At 47.2% G+C, this 19,340-nt stretch overlaps 1 protein-coding gene and 1 long non-coding RNA gene across 2 annotated transcripts; both read left to right on the forward strand.

The window, feature by feature from the left end:
* The first annotated feature begins 416 nt into the window (after nt 1–416).
* On the forward strand, nt 417–8,735 carry LOC137519235 (uncharacterized). The gene is made up of 2 exons (XR_011020988.1): nt 417–1,061; nt 8,421–8,735. It is a non-coding gene; the product is annotated as an uncharacterized lncRNA (long non-coding RNA).
* A 3,485-nt stretch (nt 8,736–12,220) lies between these two features.
* On the forward strand, nt 12,221–18,368 carry LOC137519233 (E3 ubiquitin/ISG15 ligase TRIM25-like). The gene has a single exon (XM_068238102.1). The coding sequence runs from the start codon at nt 12,224–12,226 to the stop codon at nt 13,808–13,810; it is 1,587 nt and encodes a 528-aa protein (XP_068094203.1). The 5' UTR covers nt 12,221–12,223; the 3' UTR covers nt 13,811–18,368.
* The last annotated feature ends 972 nt before the right edge of the window (nt 18,369–19,340 follow it).

Here is a 19,340-nt window from a genome sequence, read left to right on the forward strand (position 1 = left end):
CCCGCAGCTGCTGGAGAGATACATAGAGGGCGCACTTCTCCTGCTTAGCTGGCCGCGACTGACGTCAGTGACGGGACCCGGTTCCTGAAGCTGTGGGCAGCGGAGGACGGCGGCGTGGGAGCGATCCAGGCGGATGGGGCTGGGGGAACCCTCAGGTATGTATAAAATATTTTACATTTTGTCAGCTCTGAGTCCCTTTAAGTATCTCTCCTTTATCTATTAACATGGCTTCTAGTTCTGTAGGTTTATGTGACCCCAATATGGGCCATTTGTAATCTATGTAGTGAGACAACGGAGTGTATCTGAATTGTTCTGTGTTTTAATACAGAAAATGCCACTTTTTTCTACTATGCCTGGATAACGTAATATGACCAGTAATATGACCAGTAATATGACCAGTAATATGACCTGTAATATGACCATAACAAGAAACCTCACAGCTATTTTGGGGAAAAATGTGGCCGATTGATCAGGCTAAGCTTGCATGCAAATTATATGCAGCAATGGTAACCTAAATGGCGTAATCTCTTACCCAGCTCTGTATGGGTGAAACAGTTGCTGTCATAATATTTTACTATTAAAGTGTAAAATACTGATATCAACTTTTTCCATACCAGCAGTCTCTGCCCCCTTAAGGACCACAGACTGCTGGCACGGTAAAACGGCGCTTTCCGATGAATCACCACAATCACCTGTCGCCCCCGCTGGTCACGCCGTTCTATCTCCGCCACAGGTTTCTCTCTCTGCCGTCTCTATGACAGCAGAGTGCTGTGCGCTGGTCAGGAGCTGCTTTCATTGGTTCCTGACCCTGTCAATCAATGTACGGCAATGGGATTGGCTTACAGTGATAACAGGGTCAGGAGCTAATTAAATCAGTGGTCTGAAGTGTTCTGCGCAGGAGCAGAACTACTGCGCCTCCACAGAACACTCCGGACCACGTCAGCGGAGGCACAGTAGATGCTGACCTTGCAATCTGTAACGTAGGGGACCCTGTGCCACCGGCGGGGAGCGGAGCTGCTGTGAGGGACATAGCGGCTGCCAGGTGCTGCAGGAAGCCCCGGGTAAGTCATTTTTATTATTATTATTTTTCTCGGACCTTCACTTTAAAGAACAACTATCAATAAGCAAGTCTTCTAAAACTACAATGTACAAGTAATGTCTAAGTATTTTGAATAGCTGTGTAAGCATGTTCCTACTTTTCATGTTCAAAATCGGAGCCAAAATCTGTACTTTGGTTTCTGTAGAATTTAGGTTACCCAGCAAGCTCATGGTGAACCAGAACTCCCAGGAGTGTGTAAGGGGCCAAAAACCTTCTTACTAAAATGTTATGCAAAACAGAAGTTTGTTTTCCAAAAACAGAAGGTATTTGTGATAATTCAGGTTGGAGTGAGCTCTGAGGTCTCCTACAATGCATCACTGCTGAATATGCAAATTATCCCTTTGTTGTGCCTGTTAGCTAGCTACACCTCCACAACCGCTGGAATGCAACCAGCCCTCACTCTTTCCCCCAGACTGTCACTAAAGCTGCACACACAGCACATCTCCGGGTAAAGGCAGCATAACTTACCGTATATACTCGCATATAAGCCGACCCGCATATAAGCCGACCCCCCAACTTTTCCCTGAAAAAACAGGGAAAAATGATTGACCCCCATATAAGCCGGGGGTAGGAAATGCTGGATTGGTGCAGCCCCCCAGTGTGTCCCAGTATAGCTAGTATAGTGCCCAGTATAGGTAGGTAGTGTCCAGTATAGCTAGTAAAGTGCCCAGTATTGCCAGTATAGTGCCCAGTATAGCCAGTATAGCGCCCAGTATGGGTAGGTAGTGCCTCAGTTTAGCTAGTATAGTGCCCAGTTTAGCTAGTATAGTGCCCCAGTATGGCTAGTAAAGTGCCCAGTTTAGTTAGTATAGTGCCAAGTTTAGCCAGTATAGTGCCCAGTTTAGCTAGTATAGTGCCCAGTTTAGCCAGTATAGTGCCCAGTTTAGCCAGTATAGTGCCCAGTTTAGCTAGTATAGTGCCCAGTTTAGCTAGTATAGTGCCCAGTTTAGCTAGTATAGTGCCCAGTTTAGCTAGTAAAGTGCCCAGTTTAGCCAGTATAGTGCCCAGTTTAGCTAGTAAAGTGCCCAGTTTAGCCAGTATAGTGCCCAGTTTAGCTAGTATAGTGCCCAGTTTAGCCAGTATAGTGCCCAGTTTAGCCAGTATAGTGCCAGTTTAGCCAGTATAGTGCCCAGTTTAGTGCCCAGCATAGGTAGGTAGTGCTCCGCCCCCCCGCCCCCCGCTGCTGCTATTACCTGTTTAGGAAGCGGCCGCTTCCTAATCCGCGTTCCTCTTCTTAAGTTTCTTCTCAGAGTATCACAGCAGCGCGCCCGGCGCTGCTGCTGTGACGATGTAGAGTGCAGGAAAGAGCGCGGCTCCCTATAGCGGCGATCTGTATCGCCGTTGCCAAGGGAACCGCTCTTTCCTGCCCCCTGCATCGTCACAGCAGCAGCGCCGGGCGCGCTGCTGTGATACTCTGAGAAGACACTTAAGAAGAGGAACGCGGATTAGGAAGCGGCCGCTGCCTAAACAGGTATTAGCAGCGGCAGCCGCGGGGGGAGCGGGGCGCGGACCACCCGCCCACCCACCCACCCACCCACCACTAGACCACCAGGGAAGACTCGCATACAAGCCGACCCCCCAACTTTTGACCCCCATTTTGGGGGTCAAAAATTCGGCTTGTATGCGAGTATATACGGTATGCCAGTTGTGTATTCGTGCAGCAGCATTATCTAAGTAATGTGCGTGCTGCTAGTGTCACATGTGCTGTGCAACTGGTGTAAGTAATGGTGAATTTACTGTGCTCTTCATACACACAGCAATGTTACCTCTGCATAATGAATACACCCTAATGTGCTTGTCTGTCACTTATTTGTCGGTATTGTTTAATGACCCAGCGTGGGGGTGGAAATCCTGAGGGGCACCAAAGTCAAGTCTTGCTCAGGGCCGGCCCTGCCCATGTTTATACTGATCTCCCCAATGTAACTCCTCCTACAAGCTGTGCAATGCCCAATGGGCATCATCTGCCATAAACCAGGGAAGTGTATGAGGAATAACCCCCCAGATCCAGGGAAAGGGATCCATAGTAAGGTAACCTGGAGGTGGAGGAGAAGTCCGGCCTGATGTGTGTTGTGGTTCTCCACTGCTTCTTCAGGGTCCACAATCCACTGATTGCAGCAGGCTGGCATCTCTAGCAGTATCTACTAGGAATTCTTTGGAATGGCCATGTTTAGCATAGCTCCCAACTGTCCCTCTTTTGGAACCAACCCCCCCCCCCCTTTTTTTCTCATTTGTCCCTCAATCTTACCTTCCGGTGGCAGATCCTCCGGCGAGGACCGGGCGAGCGGCGGGTCGCCGTAGCCGATATCTTCTGGCAGCATCCCCGGCATCATCCCTTTGCCGGTGTCCTCCGGCTCGCGCGCGACCCGAAGGTCGCATCATGCACGCCCGAGTGATTGAGGGTGGTTTCCGGAGGTTTTGCAGATGTACTTAAAGAGACACTGAAGCGAAAAAAAAATGATGATATTATGATTTGTATGTGTAGTACAGCTAAGAAATAAAACATTAAGATCACATACATCAGTCTAATTGTTTCCAGTACAGGAAGAGTTGAGAAACTCCAGTTGTTATCTCTATGCAAAAAAGCTATTAAGCTCTCCGACTAACTTAGTCGTGGAGAGGGCTGTTATCTGACTTTTATTATCTCAACTGTAATTGAACTGTTTACTTTTCCTCTGCTAGAGGAGAGGTCATTACTTCACAGACTGCTCTGAAAGACTCATTTTGAATGCTGAGTGTTGTGTAATCTGCACATATTAGAGAATGATGCAATGTTAGAAAAAACACTACATACCTGAAAATAAAAATATGAGAATATTTTCTTTGCTGCTAATCTTCTAGTAATTATTCATAGTACACAACCAATTCATTATATCATATTTTTTTTTTTCGCTTCAGTGTCTCTTTAAGGCCAGTGAATTAATTCACTCACTGGCCTTGATACTAATCAGTTCGCTGGTTCTTGGCCCTAGCTAGCTTCTGAGCTACATCATATATGGTGGTACTCGCCATATATATGTACTGCAGTTAGTCAGTCGTTGTTGATCATTGATAGCTGTAAATTGTAATTTACTAGGAAATCACATCTATTGTATATTTATCTGTGTACCGACTTTTGCCTGCCTTTTGACTCCGCTATTCAGAGCCGGGACAAGGTCCTCCAGCACCCAAGGCTGAGACACCAAAGTGCGCCCCTCCATCCCTCCCACCCCAGCTGTCACACACTGATTGCTATTACACTAAGAGGCCCCTCCCCCATCCCTCCCACCCCAGCCATCACACACTGATTGCTATTAGACTAAGAGCGCCACAGGGCCCACAACCTCCCCAACACCTTAATATCTAGTTATATGGCTTGCAGTCACTGCCATGTATACCCTTTTCTTATTTCTTTCTGCTTTAAACACAATTAGGAATGACAGCTGAATGAATTCTGCGCCCCCTCCTACACTGCGCCCTGAGGCTGGAGCCTCTCCAGCCTATGCCTCGGCCCGGCCCTGCCGCTATTGCCTGTCGATTTTGTATCTCAGTCATCTGATTCCTGTTACCGTCTCGGCCTGACCTTGACTCTGCTCTTGTCTGATCCCTGTAATACGACATCTGATACCCGTTACTGACCCGGCTGCTATTGACTACGATTAGCCTTACGACTTTGTACCTCGAGATTTACTTGTGCACAAGTATAGACTGGTCTAGAGTAGACCTTATTATTGTATTGTATATTCCTGTGTCTGTTCTCGTCACGCACTAGCGTGACACCCTCTTTCCTGATCGATGTACAGATCTGTGATAATATGTCTTTAATTGACTTTAACCACTTGCCGACCGCCCACTACCTATGGGCGGCGGCAAAATGGACCCCTCAAGGACTGCATTACGCCGATCGGCAGTGGCTCCTGCGGGACTAGCTGGCCGGGAATCTCACGCTGGGATGTGCGCACATCCGCCGGCAATAGGCTCCGCACACCCGTGACGTCAACCCGCCGGCCGTTTGGAAGCGCCGGCGGGTTGTTAACCCCCGATCTGCCGCATAGTAAGTGTATAATACGCTTTGTAATGTATAAAAAGCATATTATACAGGCTGCCTTCTGCCCTGGTGGTCCCAGTGAACGATGGACCACCAGGAGGAAGCCCCCCTAGTAAGCACCCAAACACACTGATTCTGCCCCCTGATCACCCACAGCACCCCTCAGACCCCCCCTGATCACCCCCTCAGACCCTTGTTTGCACCCAATCACCCCTTCTTCTATGAACTCCCCATACTCCTAACAGAATACCTTGGGGTGTGTTCTTTCTAAAATGGGGTCACTTGTGGGGTTCCTATACTGCCCTGGCATTTTAGGGGCCCTAAACCGTGAGGAGTAGTCAAAATGACCTGTGAAATCCTAAAGGTACTCATAGGTCGTTGGGCCCTAGCGCACCTAGGCTGCAAAAAAGTGTCACACGTGGTATTGCCGTACTCAGGAGAAGTAGTATAATGTGTTTTGGGGTGTATTTTTTACATATACCCATGCTGGTTGGGAGAAATACCTCTGTAAATGGACAATTGTTTGTAAAAAAATTAAAAAAAAATCTAATTTACAGAGCAGCAATAGGGGGCGATATTGTGGCTGGGAACGCAAATAATCACTCGCTGTAAGACCTGTCAGAATATCCACTCACGAATCAGCCCCAATGCCCCAATCTATCTCCACACGCTTCACTCTATATGGCGCGTCCCCGCTTGAACAGGAGGTGAGGAGACAACACCTACCCGACTTCGGTTACACCCAGGCCTTAAGTGTGCAAAGTATTGGGGCTGAATGCAGGGTGAGTGAATAAGCCTCCAGGCCAAACAGGATAAGAGGTAACACAGTCCAGCACAATCAAAGGTCATACACAGTAGATCAGAATATCGCGGTACAGAAGGAACAAACGGTATCAGGGTAAGAGTCCAGGCAGAGGTCGGTACAGGCGGCGTTCAAAGAGTAGTATATTCCAAGCAAGGGTCAGTTCAGGCGGCAATCAAAGAGTAGTTATTTCCAGGCAAGGGTCAGTTCAGGCGGCAGTCAAAGAGTAGTTGATATCCAGGCAAGTCGGTACACAGAAAATCCACAGTAGTAATCACACCCAGCAAGCATAAGCTAAAGCTATCACGGGCAATGTGCTAGTGAGGAAGTAAGATTTAAATACACTCACTCACCCAATCAGTGGCCGGCCACTCACACAACAACCAATTAATATGCAGCAATCCCCTGCCTAAGTGTCAGCTGTATCTCCAGCTGACACAACCAACAGCAGCCCTCTATCATGTCAGCTGACTGGCAGTGTCAGCTGACTACAGGATACGTCTTCTGAGCGTATAGGACAGGCGCTTGCCTCTATGCGTCCGTCCCCGCTCGTTACCTGAATGCGCGCGCACACCCCTGTTGCCATAGACGCTGGGGTTGCTGTGCGCGCGAGAGGACGGCGCGGACCCGGAAGTGCCAGAGTCCGCATGACTACCAGCGGAGACGGCAGCGTCGCGGGATCCCTGAGGTAAGTCCCTGACACTCGCGTTCCCAGCCTGTCAGGTCCTGATGGCGAAACCGGAAGTTGCCGCCGGCGGGGACGGGAGGATCGCAGAGACACGGCGAGGGCACCAATCGGCTGCAGGGGGCTGAGGGAAGCCCTAGGTGAGTAAAACTCATTTTTTTTTTAGGAGGCTTAAAGAGACACTGAAGCGAAAAAAAAATTATGATATTATGATTTGTATGTGTAGCACAGCTAAGAAAAAAAACATTAAGATCAGATACATCAGTCTAATTGTTTCCAGTACAGGAAGAGTTGAGAAACTCCAGTTGTTATCTCTATGCAAACAAGCCATTAAGCTCTCCGACTAAGTTAGTCGTGGAGAGGGCTGTTATCTGACTTTTATTATCTCAACTGTAAGTGAACTGTTTACTTTTTCTCTGCTAGAGGAGAGGTCATTACTTCACAGACTGCTCTGAAAGACTCATTTTGAATGCTGAGTGTTGTGTAATCTGCACATATTATAGAATGATGCAATGTTAGAAAAAACACTATATACCTGAAAATAAAAGTATGAGAATATTTTCTTTGCTGCTAATCTTCTAGTAATTATTCATAGTACACAACCAATTCACTATATCATATTTTTTTTTTCGCTTCAGTGTCTCTTTAAGGATCACTTTAAGGGTTGTAAAGACTGTGGTCCTTATGTGGTTAAACTTTATTTCCATCAATCAAATTGATATATTTCTTATTTTTCAAATGTTAAAATGTAAGAAAAACTAATGATAATAGAAAAGACCAGTGTGGTTTGAATGATGAAACTACATGTTTTGATTCTGAATTCTTTGTGATCTGCATGGTCAGGAGTGTGAGGGGCGTGGTTCAAGGTGTGACAGGGGCGGGTCACACCTTTAAAGGACTTACGAGGCCAGATTTAAAAAAAAAAACATAAAAAAAGTTAGATACCTGTGCGTGTTTGCAAGGCACGGAGGACGCCGTCCGCGCCCTCCGTGCCGTTCCGCCTGGTCCCCGCTGCTTAATATGCCCCCGAATGACCCCCGACCGCACGGCCCGGGTCGGGCTCTCTAGCCTTCACAAAGATGGCGGCCGGTGCTGGCCGCAGCTGCGCAGTCCGCATAGCCGCGAGTGCGGCTGCGCAGCTCTAAGGCCACCTCCCCGATCCACGCTACTGTTACGTGGATCGGGGGGTTGGCCTTAGAGCTGCGCAGCCGCACTCGCGGCTATGCGGACTGCGCAGCCGCGGCCAGCTCTGGCGGCCATCTTGGTACAGGCTGGGGAGCACGACCCGGGCCGCGCGGTCGGAGACCGTTCGGGGGCATATTAAGCAGCGGGGACCAGGCGGAACGGCACGGAGGGCGCGGACGGCGTCCTCCGTGCCTTGCAAACACGCACAGGTATCTAACTTTTTTAATGTTTTTTTTGAAAATCTGGCCTCGTAAGTCCTTTAATAAGAAAGTGGCCCTCTTTCTTATTTCAAAAATTTGGGAGGTATGTGTTTAGCATTAGTTCATCAAGCTGAATTTGTTTTTGCTGTCAGTCCTTGCGAGAGCTGAACTAAATTGTCGTGTTTCAGTAAATGCAGAGTGTCCCTTTAGGATATTGATTGCACATTTTCAAACCATTTTTAACTGCAACTGTGTTGGGAAGGGGGCTGTAAGGTTTAGGAAGCTTTCTGCTCTGCAGTTTAGTGTGTTTGTTATACAAAGAGGCTGGGAGGTTCTCTCCACCACACCCTGTACAGGAATGTGAGACTCCCTCTAGTTTCTGCACTTCTCAGACTTTCACTTTCATTTCTCTCCTCTGCTGTCAGGAATGGCGTCTGCTGATCTGAGGAAGGAGCTGGACTGTTCCATCTGTCTGAGCATTTATACAGATCCTGTGACCCTGAGATGTGGACACAACTTCTGCCGGCTCTGTATAGATCAGGTGTTGGATACACAGGAGGCGGCTGGAGTTTATTCCTGTCCTGAATGCAGAGAAAAGTTTCAGGAACGGCCGGCACTGCAGAGGAACATGACCCGGATAGGTCCCATAGGTAACCCCTTCCCCCTGAATACATGAGGCTGCGACAAATGTCTGGAATACCAAGGCCACAGCTTTTATTAAACATTATACTCTGGTTACATTCCATAGTAAATAAGTGTTAGTACACAATAACTATTATTCCCTAAAATAACAATTTCTTTTACATAACCAGCTTCCTTTTCTTCTTATCTCGGCAACATTACTCATATCGTTGAAGAGTCCCCTGACAAGGCCGGCATCACCAAGTAGCCGCAAGCCATGGTACATCTCAGCTCTGCGGGTAACTTCATTCAGTCCTTGTTGTACTTATGCCTCCAAGTAGGCCTTGCAAAGGACCCGCCTGCTGCTGTGACTAAATGAACCTCTCTGCTGATTTTTTACGCCAGGATCCCAGCTCACTCCAAAGGGGAGGGTGGGTGTTGTTCTCTTGAGGTGAAAGGAAGTCCCTTTGTTCTCCCTGTCAAGAACCGGCCCGCGGCACGCCTGCGTATACGGTTCCCGACTGCGGGTTTGACCAGATCAAGCGGGGGACAGCCTTATTCAAGCTACAAACAAGGCTGTGACCCCTAAAACACTTCCCACTGCCACCACTAGCTGTCGCTAGACACGTCAACTTAGCTGTCGAGGGCTAAACACGCAATCTGCGTTTTCGTATTTGGGTCAGCTTTGCGCTTAGGCCGAATACGAGAACGCCAAGCACCCACACACACAGTACAGTTGTACAGTAACACAGCACAATCAGACATTGATTTGTAATGCAAGTTACACTGTCGTGCAGCAAAACCACTAACAGTCGTTCCGAACAATACTGTTAGACTTCCCACTCGGCTGTCGAGCGCAGAAGTGATCCCATACACACAATGCAATTGCAATTTCATATGGTAGTGTTGCTCAAGCATACAATTAGGCACGGACTTATACACAGCTACACTGCAGTCTCCTCTAGACTATGAGTGTTAGTTTAGTACGGCAGAAGTCAAGCTTATTAAATAATAATTTAATATTCCAGAAAAACATGGAACAATGCAGAACAGAATATATACAAAAGATTACAAAAAACAAAGTAAAAAAATTACAAAATTAAGAGTTACAAAGATACACACAAAAGCAATTTGCTTACCCAAATACACAGGGATCAAGATAAACGAATCTTGGACTTGGGTTCTGTGGATGGACACCCTTCTGATTGGATCAGGAGCCCCTTAGCTTCGGCCGGGAGTCCAGCCGCAGCTACCGTCAGAAGAGGACTGATTTGAGATAGCTGTCCCCTGGTTTTTATAATGAAATATTCGCCTCGAGGCTGTAAGCCTGTGTGGACGGGGGGAGACTAGATTTAATTACATCTTCAGTCATAATTGGATTTCCAGAGATCTAACATCCACAAAAAATGTACTATAGCCCACATACATGAAAAGACTTCCTCAGTCCATGTTACTGGTGACACCCCATTGTTGACCCTATTTCCTAGCTGATCAAAGATAAGAATAAAGTTTGCACCTCCACCAATAATTTAATTTCCTCACAGTGAAATAGTGTTTCTTCACCAAAAGTTGACATGTACTTTTCCTGAATAGGCTTGCTTTGTGTATTGAGACAATGGGCCATCTCCTGAGTTCAAAAAGCCAGGCAGATAATCCCATTAGCAGGGAACCACTTTCAGAGGAACTGCATACAGAAACTCAAAGTACTTCATATGGTCAAGACAATACCCACTTCCTTGCCCCAAGCAATCAAAGGCAACAGCTCCCTTCTAGCAGACCTACCTGGAACACAGGCAGAAAAATGAAAGAATATGTTCCTGTTATCCTTATATCATCAGCCTCATAACTAGCCGCTATATCATGACACTCCCAATTGTAATTAACAAAGGCTAGCAGCTTTCTGCCCACCTTTGTTTGTCACCTTGACCCCAGTTAACCTATCAAAAATGCCTGGGGTCACCTTTCGCCCGTCCAGGTCATGTGCTCCTGTCACTTATCCCTGCCCAGCTCTGGAGCTCTCTTGACCCGGATAGGTCCCATAGGTAATCCCTTCCCCCTGAATACATGCGGCTGCGACAAATGTCTGGAATACCAAGGCCGCAGCTTCTCAACATCTCAGCTCTGCGGGTAACTTCATTCAGTCCTTGTTATACTTATGCCTCCAAGTAGGCCTTGCAAAGGACCCGCCACCGCATTCTGGGAGTTGAAGCCTAAACCCCGAATGCCCCGCCATACACTGAGGGCAGCTTCCGTAGCCTCCCTCAGCCCGAAAAGGAATACGTCATTACCAATGTCGTTCAGATGGACACCATCGTGTCTGAAGAAAGAAGAGTCCTTTTCCAGTAATCTGTGTCGGACGGACACCCCACCTCTCTTGCACACGAACTTAGCAATGGCTTTGTTCACCTTCCAGCGGGCTCTGTTAATTTTTGCGTAAGGGACTGGGGGGCGCCAACGCATTCTAGGTATCATCTCAGACCAGACCACTAGCACCCTGGGGAATAGCTCCCGCACCCGCACCATAAAGTATTTTATATCTGCCATCAAGTGGTACGTGGAGAGCCAGCCTAAATCATTCCCCCCTATATGCAGTATCAGCACGTCTGGGGGGCCCCATAGACGCGTCAGCCTGAAGAATTTTAGTTTCATTCGTTCTATGGTGAGGCCAGGATACCCAAACCAGTGCGCCTCCACGTCCTCGGTACCCAAACTCAAGTTCCTCCCCCAGTTGCGTTGTACTGCCCTTCGCTCTGCCCACACCAAGTAGGAGTGCCCCAATATCCATACTCTGCATCTGGGTTTGGATGTACCTGCAAAGGCAACAATTGAATAACTTAACAGGAAAATGGTAATCCCTCCTTTGCGACGGACGCATGGCGTGACGTCAGCCGACCCGTAGGTCAGCTGAGCTGCCTCCTTGCCGTATAAAGGCCGTGACGGTGCGCGCGCACGTGTCACAACAACCCTATGGGCAGCTGACAAACCTGTCCTCGGCATACTAGACGCCGGAGGCACGGGTGACACAGTGGGCAGCGGAATGGAGGCAGCTGCGGAGAACGCCAGACTACCCGCAGCTGCTTCCTCCATGTTCCCTACAGATACACTGGGCAGCGGAATGGAGGCAGCTGCGGAGGATGTCAGACTACCCGCAGCTGCTTCCTCCATGTTCCCTACAGATACACTGGGCAGCGGAATGGAGGCAGCTGCGGAGGATGTCAGACTACCCGCAGCTGCTTCCTCCATGTTCCTTACAGTGTCCCTCTTTCTTATTTCAAAAATGTGGGAGCTATGTGTTTAGCATTATTTCAGCAAGCTGAATTTGTTTTTGCTGTTAGTCCTTGCTAGAGCTGAACTAAATTATCGTGTTTCAGTAAATGCAGTTTCCCTTTAGGATATCGATTCCACATTTTTCAAACCATTTCTAGCTGCAACTGTGTTGGGGAGGGGGCTGTAAGATTTAGGATATTTTCTGTTCCTTGGTGCATGTTTCCCATACAGAGAGGCTGGGAGGTTCTCTCCACCACACCCTGTACAGGAAATATGAGTCACCCTCTAGTTTCTGCAGGTCTCAGACTTTCACTTTCATTTCTCTCCTCTGCTGTTAAGAATGGCGTCTGCTGATCTGAGGAAGGAGCTAGACTGTTCCATCTGTCTGAGCATTTATACAGATCCTGTGACCCTGAGATGTGGACACAACTTCTGCCGGCTCTGTATAGATCAGGTGTTGGATACACAGAAGGGAGCTGGAGTTTATTCCTGTCCTGAATGCAGAGAAGAGTTTCAGGAACGGCCGGCACTGCAGAGGAACATAACATTGTGTAACATTGTGGAGAGTTTCCGCTCTGCTCAGCCAGATCAGGAAGAGACTGGAGTCTTCTGTACTTACTGTATTCACTCTCCTGTAGCGGCTGTTATGTCCTGTCTGATGTGTGATGCTTCTCTGTGTGACAATCACCTGAGAGTCCACAGCAAGTCACCAGAACACGTCTTGTGTGACCCCACCACTTCCCTGGAGAACAGGAAATGCTCCATCCATACAGAACTGTATAAATATTACTGTACTGTGGACTCTGCCTGTATCTGTGTGTCCTGCAGGCTGGATGGAGACCACCAGGGACACAAGGTGGAGACGCTGGATGAGGCCTCAGAAAAGAAGAAACAGAAGATAAGAAATGATCTGCAGGAACTGATCACTAAGACAGAGGAGACTGAGAAAGAAGTCCAGAGGCTGCAGGAGAACAAAAGAAAAGTCCATAAAAAGTCATCTGGTGTAACAGAGAGAGTCACTGGCCTGTTTAGAGACCTCAGGAGACAGCTGGACGACCTGGAGAAGAGAGTCCTGAGAGAGGTCTCCAGGCAGGAGGAGCAGCTTTCTCTGGCATTGGCTGATTTCATTCAGCAGCTGGAAATAAAGAAGGCTGAGCTGTCCAGGAAGATGTGTCACATTGAGGAGCTGTGTAACATGACTGACCCACTGACTGTCTTACAGGAATCACACACAGGTGACTTGTGTGACACTGAGGAGGGGGATAAGGAGGACAGAGAGAGACATGATGGGCGGGATCTGGATGTGGCTCTCATCTCACACACATTACACACAGGGTTATCTGATATAATAGCCGGGGTAACTGGAGGCTGCATCATACAGGAAGCTACAGACATATTACTGGATATAAACACAGCTCATAATAATCTACATATATCAGATGACATGCAAATTGTATCCAGGTCAGATATCAGCCAGAATCGCCCACAAACACCAGAGAGATTTCAGAGATACCCTCAGGTGATCAGCAGACAGAGTTTCTCCTCAGGGCGACATTACTGGGAAGTGGATGTCAGTAAATCAGAGAGGTGGGGTGCAGGAATGTGTTACCCCAGTATAGCCAGGAAGGGAGAGCAGTCACCGATTGGAGATAATAACAAGTCCTGGTGTTTGCTCAGGTATAATAATCAGTGTTATGTGGGACATGACAATACAGAGATCCTGTTACCTGACAATGTCTCCAGTAATAGAGTCGGGATATATCTGGATTATGAGGCTGGGCGGCTGTCCTTTTATGATCTGTGTGTCCCGATCAGACACCTCCACACCTTTACTGCAAACTTCACCTCTGAGCCCCTCCATGCTGCATTATGGGTAGGAGAAGGTTCTATAAAGATATGCGGGGAGAGAAGCAACCAGAAGATGTGAGATAATATAATGCAGGGCTGCTAATATACACTTTATTCATTTATTATATCTGCTGCATTTAAAAACAGATTATATTCAGCATATCTACAAGATTACCTATACATCTCCTGACAACTTGTTTTGCTCTGAATAGTGAAGAGAAGGGGAGCCTTTATCCAGTTTATATTTCTGTCTGTGACCCCATAGAGAGGATTTCTCACCACTTCCTGTCTCACAGACCTCACAGGAAGTCAGAGCAAATTCCCCAGAAAAGGGTGGAAATCCCACCTCAGACAGATGTTGCTGGAATAAGTGTCCCCATATCCTCCTCTGTGCAGGGAAATACTCAAGCAGCAAGATGTATGTTTCTAGACAGTCTTACCATGGCGACAGTACTCCAAACACAGCACACAGGGTATAGTTGCCATGGTTACCCAGAAGAGTAAATTGAGTTACTGTCAGTATAGGAAATTGTTAGCCGGCTGCCGAGTAAATAATAATGTTTAGTAACACTTAAATTGCAGAGAGACTTGTGCAGCACTTCTCTATATTTATGGTGATTTATAAGAAAAGCGGAATTTCCCAGTAAGGGAACATTTATAATGAGAGGGACAGAGGCTCATGTAATAGAGATGATTGGTGAAGCTGAAGGGGGGATCCAGATTTGTCCTCCCATTGGGCCTGATTCACAAAGCGGTGCTAACAGTTAGCACCCTGGTGAAAAGCCCTTTATCATGCCTAAACTCAGTTTAGGCATGATAAGTTTAGGTGTGATAAGTTTAGGTGTGATAAGTTTAGGCATGATAAGTTTAGGCATGATAAGTTTAAGCGCCAACTGCGTTAGCACCGCAGTGCACAGCTGATCAAAAGTTTTACGCTAGCAAAGTCTGGTGTACTTCGTATAAAGTTTAATGGCGCTGCTTTGCGTGCGGGACTTTGCAAGTGATCTTAACTTATCTAAACTTAGCATGCCTAAACTTATCACACTTAAACTTATCATGCCTAAACTTATCACACCTAAACTGGCTTTTCACCAGAGTGGTGCAATGGTTATCATGCCTAAAGTCTCTAACTGGGTTAGCACCGCTTTGTGAATCGAGCCCATTGTCTGACCTGTACATGACAGCTGCAATGTGATTGGCTGATAACAGCAACACAGAAAGTCTTTACAGATCCATTGTCTATAGAACATCTGCAGTAAATGTGATGTTATATATTGTAGGAGAAAGTCGATCACTGCCACACATTGGAGGCCTGAGGAGACACAGCATACAGATGTGCAGATTAGATTGTCAGATACGTCTCTCATACAGGATGTCACATGAGTTCAGCCACAAATATTTAATATGCATTTCATAGAATATTCTGTAGATAAACTTTTTGCAAAATGTTTATAGCTTCTGAGCGACCAAGAGCTGCCTGATCACTTCTCCTCTCCTCCCGCCCATGTCTGATATGTTATATGTATGTAATGAAGCTTTATTTTAATAACAGGATAAATAAATGAATATAAAAACAAGTGTAGTTTTTGCTAAAGAAACAGACAAGGTATTTGTGACACCAGTGTATAGCTCCTCCTCCTCTGACTAACAGCTGCCTGCTCACTTCCCCACTCCTCCCACCCGTGTCTAATGTCACATCTCCCTACTAGAGACTGACAACCATGATAGGCTATCATGCAGCAGGGAGGCGTGGCTTCAGCTGACAGAGCAATCACTCTCCCTCCTGCATGTTCATGTGCCTAAAGGGGGAGTGTCAGTGTGACTGGGAGTGAGCAGGCAGCTAGAGGTCACTGAGGAGGAGATGAGGATCGATGAGTTGGTGCAGCAAGTCATTTATACATTGATTTATGTATAATATAAGATATTGCTGTATGATGTGTATAGAAGCTGCAGAGTCACCACGTCACATCTAGAGGCTGTTGTCACCTTCTGGCCCAGAGAAGTTGTCACATCTCAGCTCTGTCCCTATCTCTTCAGCCACAACTTCATCACCACTTATAGCTGCTACAGGTGGCCATACACTGGCAGATGGCCGCCCGACATGTCCAACAGACAGATCCCTCCCTGATAGAGATCTGATCATAGAGGGATCTGTTCCTGCCACACACTGTACAATCTATGGAACCGCCGCAGCAGGGCCAGCTGACCGCCCCCCCCCCAGGTCTCCCCATCTAATAGTGATCCCCTGGGGTCCCCTGCAGGGTGCTTACAGCAGAGCGCACTCACCTGTCTGCTTGCCCTTCCATCTAGTGTTCCTCTGCCTTCATCCCTGCTGGGGGGCCTGTCCTCTGTGACCCCGCCAGGGGGGCCTGTCCTCTGTGACCCTGCCAGGGGGGCCTGTCCTCTGTGTCCCCACAAGGGGGGCCTGTCCTCTGTGTCCCCGCCAGGGGGGCCTGTCCTCTGTGTCCCCGCCAGGGGAGCCTGTCCTCTGTGTCCCCGCCAGGGGGGCCTGTCCTCTGTGTCCCCGCCAGGGGGGCCTGTCCTCTGTGTCCCCGCCAGGGGGGCCTGTCCTCTGTGTCCCCGCCAGGGGGGCCTGTCCTCTGTGTCCCCGCCAGGGGGGCCTGTCCTCTGTGAACCCACCAGGGCGCCTGTACTCTGTGACACCGCTGAGGCATCTGTCCTCTGTGACCCCACCAGGGCACTTGTCCTCTGTGACCCTGCTGGATGCTTGTCCTCTTTGAAGCACCGGGGCGCCTGTCCTCTGTGACCCCGCCGAGATGCTTGTCCTCTGTGACCCCGCCAGGGTGCCTGTCCTGTGTGACCCTGCCGGGGAGCTTGTCCTTCTGGGACCTGCCAAGGTGCCTGTCTTTTGTAACCCTGCCAGGCTGCCTGTCCTCTGTGACCCCACTGGGGGGGGGCCTGACCTCTGTGACCCCACCAGGGGGCCTGTCTTCTGTGACCCAGCCAGGGTGCCTATACTCTGTGATCCCGCCAAAGCAATCTATAATTTCAATTGATGTCAGATGGATATTGTTCAAAATTACAATCATTTAGGGGATTTAAAGGAATACTAGCAATTCACATATTTTTTCAATTGACACAGGAATTGTTTGGGAAGTGCTGCTAAGTACTGGTGTATACATTTTAGTAGCAACTTCTTTGTTTACTGTTAGCAAAATACATTCAAGGTTTACTGACGCCAAAACTGACGGCTGACTGAGCCATGAAGAGAGGGGAAATTCCCCTCACACTTGATCAGTTAACTCTATGTGTAGCTCTGTGTGTGACAGAGAGAGACAGGACACAGGAGCTGCAGCTGTTGGGAGCTCTGTTTCTGACTGACTGTCTGAAGAGAGCAGAGGAAATGTAACTAATTGTCACAGCTTTTCATACTGTTTTTGCTTTCAGAGTTTGATATGTTTGATATTTGCTTTCTGTAGTCTGTTATGCAACTCTGGCTGTGCATTGAAGCAGACACCCCTTCTGCAATTGATTTGTCCCAATATAGCTAAATCCTACCCTCAATAAATTACAGCTTTTGCCTCTGATATTTAACATGAAAAGTAGGAAAATGTTTACACAGCTACTTAGACATTATTTGTACATTGTCATTTTAGAACACTTGGGTATCGATAGTATTCCTTTAAAGTGAATGGGAACCGATAATTAAATAAAAAAGTCCGATACTCACCTAAGGAGAGGGAGGCTCTGGGTCCCATAGAGCATTCCCTCTCCTCTCCAGTCCCCGCTGTTGCGCCGGCTCCTCCGTAGCAGTATTCAATCGTTTCGGTCAAATACCGCTGTTTGCCCGCCGAAGGGAGGCTTCGGAAATGCTTTGAGTGCTCCCGAGGACGGGCCGCTCTACACTGCGCACTCGCGAGCACCCTCTATGACGCACTCGCACGTGCGCAGTATGGAGACACCTGTCTTCGGGAGGACTCGGCTCCCGAAGACTTCCGAAGTCCCCGTGGCGGCGGGTGCGAATGGAGGAGCCAGCGCAGCACCGAGGGCACCGGGAGAGGAGAGGGATGGCTCAACAGGATTCGAGCCTTCCCTCTCCTTAGGTGAGTATCTGACTTTTTTATTTAATTATGGATTCCCATTGGCTTTAATCACAATGTCTGAATCTACCGGGAGAATTGATCAGTGTATGGGCACCTTAACTGAGGTATAGAATGGCTTTCCTACACAAGTTACAATTTTCTTTATGTGGGATTTTTATCACAAACTATTTTGCTTTTTTATCGTTTTCAGGAGCAAGAGAAGAAAAAATGGGATTTTTTTTTTCTAATTTTTTACCTATTATGATTATAAAATAAATAGACAGTAGACAGTGGTATAGCTAAGAGCTTTGGGCCCCAGTGCAAGTTTTACATTTGGGCCCCCCAAGCATTTTGTACATGATACTGCATAATACTGCTATTGAGGGAGGGCCCCTAGTGGGCCCCTCTGGTCCAGGGGCCCCAGTGCAGTCGCAATCTCTGTATCCCCTATTGCTACGCCACTGACTGTGGATAAAACTATGATTTGTATTTGGCTATTTTCTCCTGATTATCACAGCACATAAATCATGGAGCTGCTGCAATGTATGGTGATGGGATCTGATTTACAAATAAAGGAATATTTTTCTGCTCTAAGTATTTTTTGTACATGCTTTTTTCTATCTTGTAGGGGGTGTGGCCTGAAATGGGCATGGTCATAAAAGGGCATATATGCAAAAAAGTCGCAGGGGATTGCTGCTAGTAGAATATAGCTAAATCTAGTAATATTCTCCTGCTTGAGTCTGATAGTAAAATATTGGTATTGGTCATTTTTGCGTAATTTCGGGCCAACATTGGTGGTGAACAGCAAAGCCCCAATATATGCTATTGTCACCAAAATTGCATATGTTACGAAGAATAGTGGGTATTTTTTTTTTTCAAAAAGACCTTGTAGTTTTTGAGAAAATCGATATTTAAAAATGCAAAGAAAAATGGTTTTCAACCACATGGTTTTCAAAAACATTTTTCTTTGCATTTTTTTAAATTGATTTTTTGAAAAAACGACAAGGTCTTTTTTTTGCCTTCTTGTACCCCCTATTCTTCTTAACATATATAGCGATTTTGGTGGCAATAGCATGTATGGGAGCTTCGCTATTAACCGCTAAAGTCAGGACAATATTATGTGAAAATAACACAAATATTACGCGAAATTACAAATGATTACAATTACATGCAAAATTAATTCCGATTTTACCCAAAAATTCTGCATTAAGAGGCGTATTGGTGAACAATGATGCGTAATTACACATAGGTGTAATTTCTGCTCATCACTAAACCCCACCCCGTGCCTAAACCTTAACACCCCCCCCCCCCAAGAGCCACCATTTGCAGCAAACAAAGTAAATTTGGATGCCCGGAAATAGGCATCACCGTGTGCCTGAATTTCTTTTCTTTGCCGCAAATCATGACTTTTATAATAGGCATCTATGGCAGGGCCCTTTTTCCGTGAGGGCCCTGCGTAGGAATGGTCAATAAGATGCAAATATTATGACTTCACGTAGAATTATTTATGAATCTCTTTGTGGTAAAACTACATCTCTTATGCAAAAAAAAAAAAAAAAAATAGCT

This window comes from Hyperolius riggenbachi, chromosome 5 (assembly GCF_040937935.1).
Source record: "Hyperolius riggenbachi isolate aHypRig1 chromosome 5, aHypRig1.pri, whole genome shotgun sequence".
NCBI lineage: Eukaryota > Metazoa > Chordata > Amphibia > Anura > Hyperoliidae > Hyperolius > Hyperolius riggenbachi.